The sequence below is a fragment of the Rhipicephalus sanguineus genome, chromosome 2 (genome assembly GCF_013339695.2).
Source record: "Rhipicephalus sanguineus isolate Rsan-2018 chromosome 2, BIME_Rsan_1.4, whole genome shotgun sequence".
NCBI lineage: Eukaryota > Metazoa > Arthropoda > Arachnida > Ixodida > Ixodidae > Rhipicephalus > Rhipicephalus sanguineus.
The window spans coordinates 11,679,406-11,691,862 of NC_051177.1; the positions used below are offsets into that span (position 1 = coordinate 11,679,406).

At 49.5% G+C, this 12,457-nt stretch overlaps 1 protein-coding gene across 1 annotated transcript in view; it reads right to left on the bottom strand.

Moving 5' to 3' along the window:
* Positions 1–12,457, bottom strand: part of LOC119382412 (ankyrin repeat domain-containing protein 50-like) — a 191,069-nt gene that overhangs the window by 58,656 nt on the left and 119,956 nt on the right. Inside the window, 1 exon segment of the mRNA XM_037650105.2 lies at positions 2,939–3,371. Coding sequence (XP_037506033.1) covers positions 2,939–3,371 — 433 coding nt within the window.

Sequence of the window (12,457 nt, forward strand, 5' to 3'; positions counted from 1 at the left end):
GTGACCGGCAACTACGGGTACCCAACGGTGCAGCAGACGGTCGTGCTCCAGCGAAGCAACGCACTTCGTGGACACGACAAGTCGTCGTCTCAGCAGTGGAGCCGCCACGTCAAGGCCATCAACCAGTGATGAAACTGTGAATATTTTCTTAGTTTTGGGATAGTGTGGACAAGAGATCTTTGTTTATATAGTCGGGTCTTCTTTTCTCACTAGTTCCTGTGTATATAGTTTAGTTGTTTCTCATATACAGAATTTTCCGTGGTCCTCAGTGTTCCTGTGTTGTGTTTAGCCATCTAGAGACCATGACACAGTGATTGACCCTGTTAGTGACATACAATACATTTATGAGTCCCAGCCCACCACAATTTACAACAGCAGACTTCCAGTATTTGCCTGGTTAACAAGGCTGCCATATATACAGCAAATGGTTTACCTACAACACAACGCAAACAAGACCACCTTTTATGCTTGAGAGTGCAACATCAGACAAAAAAGAAGAATGTGCTGTTAGGCACTGCAAATAGGAAGTCTAGTTTATTGCTTGTCATTTGGTTGAAAACATAAAAATCTAAAGTTGGCACATACCAACGGCTCAAATCAGAATGAGTGAAATGCAATGGAGATGCCACTTGGTCCAGGAAAAGCTATCCTGTACACTAACTAGTAGCACAGCAATGTGATGAGACCGTCTACTAGATGTATGAATTAGTGCCAACAGCACCTGTGAAAATTCCACTGAAACTAAGATAGAATCAGATATAAAAGAAAGTACAAACACAAGATATAATTCAGGTGACATACCACCATGCTCTAGTCCGTCATAATGATGGATGTTTAGCGGAAATGGTAGTCAAATCCTGTTATCGCGAACCTCAGGTTAACAAATATTTTGGAAATCCCCTTCCAAATGTCCATTGGTTTAAGGCAAAAAATAATTCACCACTACGAATTTCAGAACACTGAATGTTTCAAAATAATGTATGAAATTTTGTCACCCTTGTATCTCAGTAACACTTCAAAATAATGAATTGCGAACTTAATTGCTCGGGGCAGTATAAGCAATGCCCAGCTCTGCATGCACTATCATCATCATGAGAATGCTCTATGCACCTGGCCTATCCAAAATGCATGATAGCCCTGTTGCTATCACCATTGCCTGTGCTTGTTTTCCTCACTGGGCTTCGCCTCGCTGCCTTTGTTTCATCGACCACCTATGTCTGCACGCTTATCGCACGGCTGTCTCGCTCGCCTTGATCTCTGTACATTCGCGATGAGCTCCAGAAGCAGCTCCAAAGAAAAGTGGTGCCAATTACCGGAGGTGTCTCATTCAGCAAGACAGTGAAAAATGCAACACAAGTGACCTATGATATGAAGTTGCAGAAAGACTCGACGTGGATGCTTCAGTAATATTTAAACACTACGATGATGAATTATGCATGTCGGCTGAACTGACGGCCGGTGAGATAAACACCATTTGTCAAGATCAAGGAAACAGCAACGAGGACGACGAGACCAAAGGCAACCCTGAAACAGAGCACGCAAACCAACACAAAGAATCAGTATGTCAGAAAAGTTTGTCTTGCAGCAGTTGAGCTGCACCCACCAGGCAAAAGTCATGGCTTTCTTCATATAAACATGCGCTCGTTCCCCAATATTTGCTGTTTTGTTCTTCTGGCGCTTATTAGAGAATAATGCATTCACAGATGTATACCCTGCAAAGTTAGTTGACTCCTTTTGTTGCATTTACGATCTTTAGCGCACTGAAACAATTTTGCGAAATAAAGAATGACTTTTAGGAAAATATTATTTCCCTCGTGGTAATTGTGCTTGTAGTCTGAAAAGTTCTTTCAGTAACACACTTCAAGGTGCACCATGCTTGTTCCAAGGGGCTTTTGAAGCCCGGGAACCTGTGGAATAAATATAGCATCCAGGCAGATATCGAGTAGCACCTGGAGCCTTGTTGCATATCTTCAGTAAAAGAGTGGACCACGTGCCCTTGTACCTCATAGGTGGCAGGAGCAAAATGCACCAGATGGACAGCTAGGTGAACCAATCCCTAGAGAGCAAAGGAGACACCTGTGGCAGTCCTGTGACTGCTACAGTAACGCACAGTCTTTTCGAAACATCCCGCCATGATAAGAAATCATAGTGCTCATTTTATAATGATCACTCTCTTCCTACAGAAAGCTTTAAAGGGGCCACAACACCCAATTTTCGATCATAATCTGTGTTATGTGGATTAATCCTCGGGCATTCAAAAATAAGCTGGCGAAATTTTAGCGCACTTGGTCGAGCACTTAATTTATAATCGAATATTTTTATAAACACGCGAGTGGCCCGAGAGTCTGGCAACATTGGGGCACTCGCGAGCCGTGATGTAACAAGCAACTAGCTGTGCAAGCATCTGCATTATGGCGAACGATATTGTTCTGTGGTCAGCTGCACGTGATATCGAGATATTTTAACTTGCTTCAGCTTGGCACTGAAATTGAACGATTCGCAGCGGCTGACATTTTGGTAAAAGATGACGGCTTCGTTCCGTGCTGCACATGAAGTCACACGCGCCATGGCAAAATGGTCGCCGGCAGTGGGTGGGGTTTACAGCCGGCGACTTCTAGGGCTTGTTTTGCACTGAAATATTCTTTTACGGCCCACTTTTGAAATCTTTATAGGCATAATAGACCCTCTACTTCTACTTTTCACTGAAAACCACAAATATTTGGGCAACCGTGTCATGGCCCCTTTAATCTTTTATGCTCTTCATCCAAGAAGCAGCCAGGAGGCCACACTACTGTTGGAGACATGCAGTTCTGGAAATAGCTTTGAACATAGTTTCACAATGTATAGCTTTGTGCTAACAATTGTTGATGATGGGCCTGTCCATGCCTGAATCATCCTTCGTTGAGAGTCGTAGTCAACAGTGAGACAACAAACCCACCATCCAAGAGTAGCTCGCAGACCTCCCGATGACCTTCGAATGCTGCCACCAGCAGAGGAGTCATGCCTTCATTGTCGACATGGTCCACGTGGGCACCCCTTTCCAACAGCAGGGCCACCACACCAAGGTGGCCCTCGGACGGACGTACGCACAGCGCAGCCACCGAGAGCGCCGTGCGTCCATCCCCATCCGCGTGGTTGGCCTCAGCTCCAGCATCAAGCAAGCGCTCCACGATCTCCGCATGGCCCATGTAAGCAGCAGCAATGAGGGCTGTGCGGCCCTCACGGTCCGCACGATTGACGTCGGCCCCTTTCTCCAGAAGCTGCGCAACAACTTCTTCATGGCCTCCCCACGATGCCGCACGCAGTGCCGTCCGTTGCTCACCATCTGCCAAGTCCACCTGTGCCTTGTTTTCAAGCAGGGCTTCCACAACCTGCAAGTACAACCACACAGTTGCACATTCCTCTCAAAGTATTTAAGGATTTTCACGACATGCATCATGGTCGGCTTCTATAATTGCATGTAATTTACACAATTTTATGCCAAGGTTCTGAAGACTTAGAGGGGTTGAGAGATGAGACTTGGAGGCTACAAAGAGCCTGCTGTAAGCTTCCTCTGTATGCAAAGACCCTATGCACAAAGTGTTGGATTCGGCCAATGTTTAAAATATATTTTATTTCGCTTCCAAAGTGTGCGTAAATGCTCGTTCTCACGATTGAGATCCATCACTAACATGACTGACACCGACGTCACTGTGTAGGAAGTGTAACGAACCTTTCAGTGCTGTCATGCCACATTAGAGTGGTGTGCAATGAGCCCACAGCAAGCATGGCCGCAACGGGCAAGCAACGGCTGTGAACCTACACTCGCACATTTTTCCCCGCGTTTTGCCAAACTAGCTAAGCTAGCTGGCAGTTTGCAAAGTGCTTCACATCATCACGCGCAAGGCGGCATGAGAGAATCTTAATTTGGCCACACACATCTTTGCATTAGCATAATACAGTAGAACCTCACTGATGCGTTCCCACCTAGTACGATTTCCCGACTCCTACGCTCGCAATCGCGAGAGAGAGAGAGAAATGTAATGCGGAAAGGCAGGGAGGTTAACCAGAAAACATATCTGGTTTGCTACCCTGCACTGGGGAAGGGGAGACAGAAAAGTTAGAGGGATGGGATAGGGAGGGAGGGAAGCACAAACACACACACACACAGGAGTGTCACAATCGTTCAATGCGGCGGGTCACTCGCAGAAACTTCATCAGCGCCTTCGTTGCTTTCTGGCCTGCCCCGATCCGAGACGACCCTTCTCTGCCGCATGTGGCTTGGGGTGTCTTTTACGAACGCCTTTGCGTGCCGCATCGGAATGAGAGACAGCGCTGCATGTGAATATTGTGGCAATGACGAAACCATTGAACACATTTTATGTCAGTGCCCTCAATACAGCTCTGAGAGACAGTCCCTCGCAGCAGTGTTTGCTCGCCTCGACGACCAGCCGCTCTCTGAGCAGTCAATCTTGGAACGTCGGAACGATCGCAATCGCGAAAATTAAAGATAACCCAATACAGCTGTGTGTAATACATTCCGGTTAATACGTTCCCGGAAAATACGATTATTCGGCAGCAACGCTCAGAACCATCGAAAACTGCGGTCGTATGGTACGTTTTGTAGTCAGAATCTCTCATTCAGGTGTGCAAAAAGGGCCCTCTCGTGTACTTGTGAAGCGCGAAATGGCAGACAGCCACAGCGCAGCGACGGCGGCTTCTCCACAGTGCCTTTCCCCCTTCGCGCTTTCTCTGCTTTGCTCAATTGTCCCCTCCGCGTCTCTTCCGAATTGCTCGAGTGTCCCCTCCGTGTCTTCTCCGAATTGCTCGATCGCCGCTTTCTGTCAACTACACACCAACCCGAAGGCAGGCGGCGACGCTGGCCGTCAAAATCTTCAAACGCCTTTCAAAAAAAAAAAAAGAATTTTCTGTAGCGCTTGGCACGATTTTGCTGAGCATTGCAAATCCTTCATCCGTAGCATGGTACAGACGCACACTCGTTCCACACACTTTTGTTCAGACCTCATGACTACAAAAACAGCTGGGGGAACTAACAATGCGGGCCACAGAATGGAGGCTGTCGCTCCTCCAGTCCGCCACGGTTCGATACAAGACCTACGGAAACGCACATGCCGCTGCCACATCGCTGCCGCTGCACAATACGCCGTCATGTGTAACCATAGCAACGCCGCCATTGTGCCCAGTGGATACGGCCGATAATTTCCCCCCCACTTTTCTCCCGGAGCGCATCCGTTTTCAGGTTGCTCCACCCATGGCGCGGCGCAATTCCAGTCGGCGTTCGTTTTTATCTGGCTGGACAATTCTGCCTACCAGCAGGTCGTCAGAACCTGCCAGAAAAGATTTGTTCTGGAAGATATCTGAAAGGTTTCTTGTTACCAGACGCCAAAACGAGACGATGCGCACTCGCCACCATCTTTGTGAGGACTCGACGGATCGCAGTGCGGGCGCTTGGGGACTTCACCTTCGGTTGCCATTATGTCGGGCGTTATCGTTTAAAGCCTGTTCCGCCGCGGGAGATGGTGCAATTACGAGTGGCGGCGAACATACCGCCGCATGTCTCAAGTTAAGACAGAACGCAAACTGATCAGCACGGGTGTGCAACGTAGTATGTGACAGCTGCGAGCAGCTGTCACTTTTGGGGACGCTTATCACTTTCGCGAGGTTTCACATATCGTGTTGTGCCGTGATTGTTACGTGCACTGCGCAAAGTTGAGCTTGTTAAGCCTTCAGTGAGGGGGCAGTTTCTTCACAGACGGGGCGAGTCGCGTGTGATCTTGCAAACATACATGATCGTATCCCAAATGCGTATGCTCGAGAATATCACTTCCGCTCTTCAGCAAACCTAACCCCATATTTCCAAGCGGCAATGCAGCAAGAACCGAAATTCATGCGGCGCAAAGTTTCGTCTGCTGACACGGCAGTAGCGTTTCTTTACGTTTATGCTGGTTGTCCCAGAGTTTGATTTTGCAATATTCGGGTTGTCTCAGGATTTCAACATGTGACCACGACGTTACTATTTTCGGTCAGGAGCGGAACTAGCTGGCTGACCTCTGGCTGCCAGCGAGATGCCAATCGAAGAGTCCCTCCATGTTTTTTGAAAAGTAAATGTTTTTTGCCTTTGCACCTCAATAGGCACCGGGCGGCCGTCATAAGGCGCCAGCTACCCCTCTCACAAAAAGCGCCCCAAGCAGCGGCAGGGACAGCACTGGCATGTGAAGCAGACGACGCGGGAGCAGGCTCTGCTACTTTCGGCACGTATTCGAAAGCGCGGTGTTTCTTTTTGAACAATTCGAAGCTGTATGCTGTAGCGTTTGTCGCCCGGAGGCAAAGAGAAGCGACAGCAACAGTGTTCTTTTGAACCATGCACGAAGCGCTCGACAGTCAGACATGTGTTCAGACAATGGGGCCCATCGTTGGACTTCAGGGAGACTCCCGCGCAGTTGTTTGCGGTCGTGGACGCGTTTAATAGCCGCCAAGTCATCTAGAAAGAATGACACGTACGTGTCCCTCTCATGTCCACACCAATGAGCGCCGTCGGAACATCAAATGAGTCAGCTTCTTTGCCTGGTGCTGTGCTCGTAGGCGTTTGTTTTCGTTCGGAGGCGGACCGGAGGGGGCACGATGCCTCCTCTCTTTCGGGACTACAAATGAGGCAGGCCCGATTGGCGACACGATGTAAAATAAGCATCTTTGCATTTTAACTGCCGAACTCGCTGTTCCTCACTGTTGTCTGGAGGGCTCTTGGCGGGAGGGCGAGTCCTGACAGCACAAGTGCACGCATGGCGCTGCCATTTATCTTGCGCTGCAGTTTCAAAGGCTTGACCAGCTGGCGTACGCTTTTTGGTGCGTCTGCTTTAGAGAAGGGTCACCGCTTGCACGAAGCAGGTCCCGTGCATGACATCACGGAATATAAAGGCGACAACGAGTGCAAATAGCGTGGCAAGTGTGCCCCGCAGACAAAGCTTAACGTCATAAGCGACGATGTGGAGCTAGATGTGAGTAGCACCATTTCTATTTTTCAAATGCGAAGCATTTCTTAGCGAACCCTAGGCACTTTGATCGTTTCTATCTACGTATCTGTCTATATAGCCGCCTACGTCTGGGTGCTGTTGTGATCGGCTCCTTAAAGGGGTACTGACACCTTTTTTCGAAGGCGAGTTTACTCTGCCATACATATCTCCTGTATGCAGAGACGGCTCTGAGCAAGTGTGAAGCTCAGCAAATGCTGATAAGATACTTTAATTTGATATGAAAGTCAATTTTTCCATGGCGCACCTACTGACATCGACATTAGCTTGACGTCAGGCTACAGTACAAATTCTGGTGACTTCACGCAGCAGTCTGGCTTGTTGTGATGACGTTAGGTACCGAAACTTCCAAGATGGCCGCTTGTAAGTCATCAAAACTTCCAAAATGGCCGCTTGTGCGTGGAAACGTCACTATATATTGTGCAAGCACGTGACGAGAAGCCCATACCGTGTTGTGACGTCAGGGTACAGTAGGAACCGAAACTAGCTTTTAAAAACATACTGTAATTACTTTTTTAGGGCGCACTCGCGCTTAGCACTACCTTTTCTAGGCTCTTGAGGGCTTGACCTTTCATTTGACGCAAAAAAACGACAACTCAAAATATTCGTGTCAGTACCCCTTTAACTTGGTGTAGACCTAAATTGGCACGGGAGGGTAAGCGGATTTGACACACCTGACCGTCTGGTCATGACATGAATAACGTGAAAATTCTGTCGCGTACGTTGTGAAACCCTTTCCTCCAGACACGTGTGGCATATACCCATTTACTACAGGCCGCGGTGTACGGGTAAGCGCCACAGGTGATTGACAGTTTATATCTACCCAGGAACGGCGAGAACAGACATTGGTAATTTAAATGCGAGCGCGTTAAGAAAACCGACGCCGTCAGTGTTAACTCGACGAATGGAGAGAATAAAAATTAGGATCCCAGCAGGAATCGAACCCAATGGTTCTATAGTCAGGTATTCGACCACAGATCCACGCCAGGTCAAGAACCTGCTTTGGAAAAACATAATGCAGGCGTAATGACGGTGCAACGTCAGTTGTGGTTGTGGTGCTCGCTATCCAATTTTATAACAAAGCAATAAACACTACATAGTACTCCTATGATACAGGCGTCATGTCAGCCTCGCGTTTCCAGTGTTTGCTCTGCTTTTATAGCAGTGTAATAAACATTACAAAGCTATATTCAAGCGTTTCTCGACCCCGGAGGGATACGCTAACGAAAGTTATGTATGATCTTCACATCATCACACCGTAAAGTTCACTTCGTTGTGATAATACTGATGTATGTGCTGTAACGTGAGTGCTCACGTTACGTCAGACCATAAGTTAGCCTTTGAACGCCAGTGTAGTCGACATGCCCGGTAAGACCACTATGTGTACACAACTACTGCACCTACAAAAACGTCAATCCACCTCGTAATGCTTGGCTCAAAACAAAAAAAAAGCATCATAGTACTGTTATGATGAAAGATGTTTATTTGAAGATGGGCTGATGGGCAAAAGGGGCTGAATGGCTGCCACCTGGCACCGATACACTCGCAAGACAAGCGCTCTTCGTCCTCCTCTTCTTTTCGTCCTGCCTGTCGCGTTAGCGTAGCACTCCTCCCTCCACAGACGAAGCCCGCCGGGCGAGTAACGGCTACGTGAACGCGGAGTCGCGCGGACGACAGCGCTTTAGGCGCGCGACGTGAACAAGTTGCGTCTGCCGAGAACGGTAGCCGTGGTTTAGGAGACGAGCTATCGAGTACGTGATGTCACTGAGGCGATCGACGATGACGAAGGGGCCGGTGTAACGTGCCAGAAACTTTTGACACAGGCCACGCTTGCGAAGCGGCGTCCAGAGCCAAACTATGTCGCCTTTGTCGTAAGATACGTCCTTGTGCCGTGAATCGTAGGTGATCTTGGAACAGTCCTGGGATGCCAGCGTACGAAGCTGAGCTACACGCCGTGCCTCCTCTGTGCAGCAGAGAGTCTGGGCAATAGAAAGGTCCACATGAGTATGAAATGGCAGAATGGTGTCAAGGAAGAGTCGAGGTGGTCGAACGTAAAGAAGATAGAAGGGGCTGTAGGCAGCGGCTTCATGCCTCGCCGTGTTGTAGGCGTACGTAATAAAGGGGAGGATGTCATCCCAATTCTTATGCCTTGAATTGACGTACATAGAAATCATATTGGTGAGCGTTCTGTTCGTGCGCTCGACGAGACCATTTGTCTGCGGGTGATAAGGGGTCGCGTGGCAAAAGCGACAATCACAGAGACGCAAGAGTTCTTCGACCACGTCGGCAACGAACTGGCGTCCACGATCACTCACAATAATGCGAGGTGGTCCATGGCGAACTATGACTGTAGACAGGAGGAAACTCGAAACATCGATTGCCGTGGCTGTTGGTATTGCTGCGGTCTCCGCATAACGCGTCAGGTGGTCAACACAAACGATGACCCAACGGTTGTTGTTTGATGAGCGCGGGAAAGGGCCGACAAGATCCACTCCGACCATTTCGAAAGGTGTTGAGGGTGGTGTCAAAGGGTGAAGGAGTCCGACCGGGGCAGTGTTCGGGCGCTTGAATTGTTGGCATTTGTCACAACTGGCCACATACTTTTCTATAGTCCTTCTCATTCTAGGCCAGTAGAATCTACCTTGAATGCGGTGATACGTTTTGGCGAAACCCATGTGTCCAGCGGTCCCGTCATCGTGCATAGCACGGAGCACGTCTCGTCGCAACTTTGTGGGGACCACTAATAGTAAGCGTGCACCATCAGCCGCGTAATTCTTTTTATAGAGCAGGTCATCTTGCAGAACAAAGCCGTTGTTGTTTGTCGGCTGAGCAGCTGAGTCGAAAAGGGCATCCAAGTGCCGGTCGTCACGCTGTTCTTTCCTGAAGGTGGCGAGGTCGGGAAAACGTGTATCGTCAATGGCGGCTAGGAATTCATCAAAATTGTCGGCGTCACAAGCAGTTGTGGGTAGCGGGAGCCGCGAAAGACAGTCGGCGTCGGCATGCTGGCGGCCACTCTTGTAACGGACCGTAAAGTCAAATTCCTGCAAGCGTAGCGCCCACCGAGCAAGGCGACTAGACGGGTCACGGAGACCAACTAACCAACATAGCGAATGATGATCGGTAACAATCGTGAAGTGATGGCCGTAGAGATACGGGCGGAACTTCTGGACAGCAAAAACTACAGCGAGACACTCTTGCTCCGTTACGGTGTAATTCTGTTCGGCCTTGCTCAACGAACGGCTGGCGTACGCAATGGCATGCTCGGCGTCACCAAAACGCTGGATGAGGACGGCACCGAGGCCAATTCCACTGGCGTCGGTGTGCACTTCCGTTCTGGCAGAAGGGTCAAAATGGTGGAGTATGGGTCCGGAAGAGAGCATGAACTTTAGCTGCCGAAACGAAGAGTCGCAATCCGTTGTCCAGGTGAAAGGCGTGTCCTTGCGTAGCAATGAGGTCAGAGGGTACGCAGTTTCGGCAAAATTGGGCACAAAACGTCGAAAGTACGAGCAAAGACCTAAGAAACTTCTTAACTCGCGTTGCGACTGCGGTTGCTTAAAATTGCTCACTGCGGCAACCTTCTGTGGGTCTGGCCGTACGCCATGCTTGTCCATTAGATGTCCGAGTACTAGCGCCTCTCGTTGGCCAAACTGGCATTTCTTTGAGTTGAGGGTAAGGGCAGCCTGTTCGAGGCACGTCAAAACAACGTCAAGTCGCTGGTTGTGTTCTGCAAAAGTGCGACCGAAAATTACGACGTCATCTAGATAGCATAAACAAATCTCCCATTTTAGGCCACGCAGAACCGTGTCCATGAACCTTTCGAACGTCGCGGGCGCGTTGCACAAACCAAACGGCATAACGTTGAATTCAAACAAGCCGTCTGGTGTCACAAAAGCTGTTTTCTCTTTGTCAGTGGAATGCATCGGTATTTGCCAACAGCCCGATCGGAGGTCCACAGATGAAAAGTAGGACGCCGAGTGGAGACAGTCAATGACGTCGTCGATACGGGGAAGCGGATACACATCCTTTTTCGTCACGGAATTGAAGCGCTGGTAGTCGACGCAAAACCTCCAGGATCCGTCTTTCTTTCTCACAAGTATGACCGGTGCAGCCCAAGGGCTAGAAGAATCTTGAATGACGCCCTTGGCCAGCATGTCATCCACCTGGTCAGCGATAACCTTACGCTCCGACGCGGACACGCGGTAAGGCTTCTGCCTTATTGGATGCGCTAACCCGGTGTCGATCCTGTGACGAGCCCGTGTGTTGGGAATGCGCATTTCCTTAGCTTCCTGGCTGAAATCAAACAGCGATGCATGCTTCCTGAAGACACTGACCAGCACTTGACGCTTCTCGGAGGTCAGTGACTTGTTAACCATATTCAGGAAAAGTGATGAGTCTTGAGGAACACCAGGGCTAATATCAGTTGCTCGGGCTTCTTCGTGCGATGTGTCATTATTTAAAGCTGCTATATTGATGCTGGTATCCACTTCAAACGATGCAAGCCTCATACCCTTGGGTAGCACAACACACTCGTCAGATACATTTGACACCCAAAGTGTGGTTGTTCCACGGGCCAAAGAGATGACGCATCGAGGTATGAACGCACTTTTCTTCGTTGTGATCGAAGACACCGGTTCGGCAATAGCAGCAAGTGCATCAATGTCACCACTATCAGCAGTTACTCGAACTCTGGATACGGAATGTGCCGGGAGGACGACATCTTCAAGGACGGCGAGGGTGCGCGAACAGGTAGAAGGTCGGTCGGCAAGAGGGGGCAGGAAAAGCTCATCGGTCCCACAGTCAAGCGTGGCACCGCACTGCTGTAAGAAGTCGAGGCCAAGAATTACATCATGTGTAGACTGAGCAAGGACTGCAAATTCGGCTTGATATAACTTGTCGGAGAAATAAACGTTCACTGTGCACACACCAAGGGGTCGGAGCAATTGTCCACTTACAGCACGAAATGTGTTAGCGTTGTCCCAGTGAAGCATTACTTTACGACCGAGTTTGGTTTTGAAATCCAGACTGATGACAGATACACTCGCCCCCGTGTCTACTAAGGCTGACGTAGCAACATTGTCCACTAAAACACTAATCTTGTTGTGATGCATGGTGACTGGCGGAGGCATAGGGGAATGTGGCTGAAGATGACCGGCGACCTCACCTCCATCGGTCGCGCCGCCTAGTTTCCCGGCGGTGGGGACGTGAGACGTCGTAGAGGAGATGGAGACCTGTGTTGCCGTCCAGGCGGTGGCGTCAAGCTCCGCACGGAAGCTGGCGAGTCGCTGCGGTAATTCAGCCGATAGGGCGTCCTGCTATCAGGGCCGGGAGGCCAGTTGGCTCTGTCACCAGGGTGATTGTTGCGCCGATAGAAAGTGCGTGGTCGCTCAGTTGATGGGGCTGACATGCGGCGTCGCTGAGGACAAAATCGG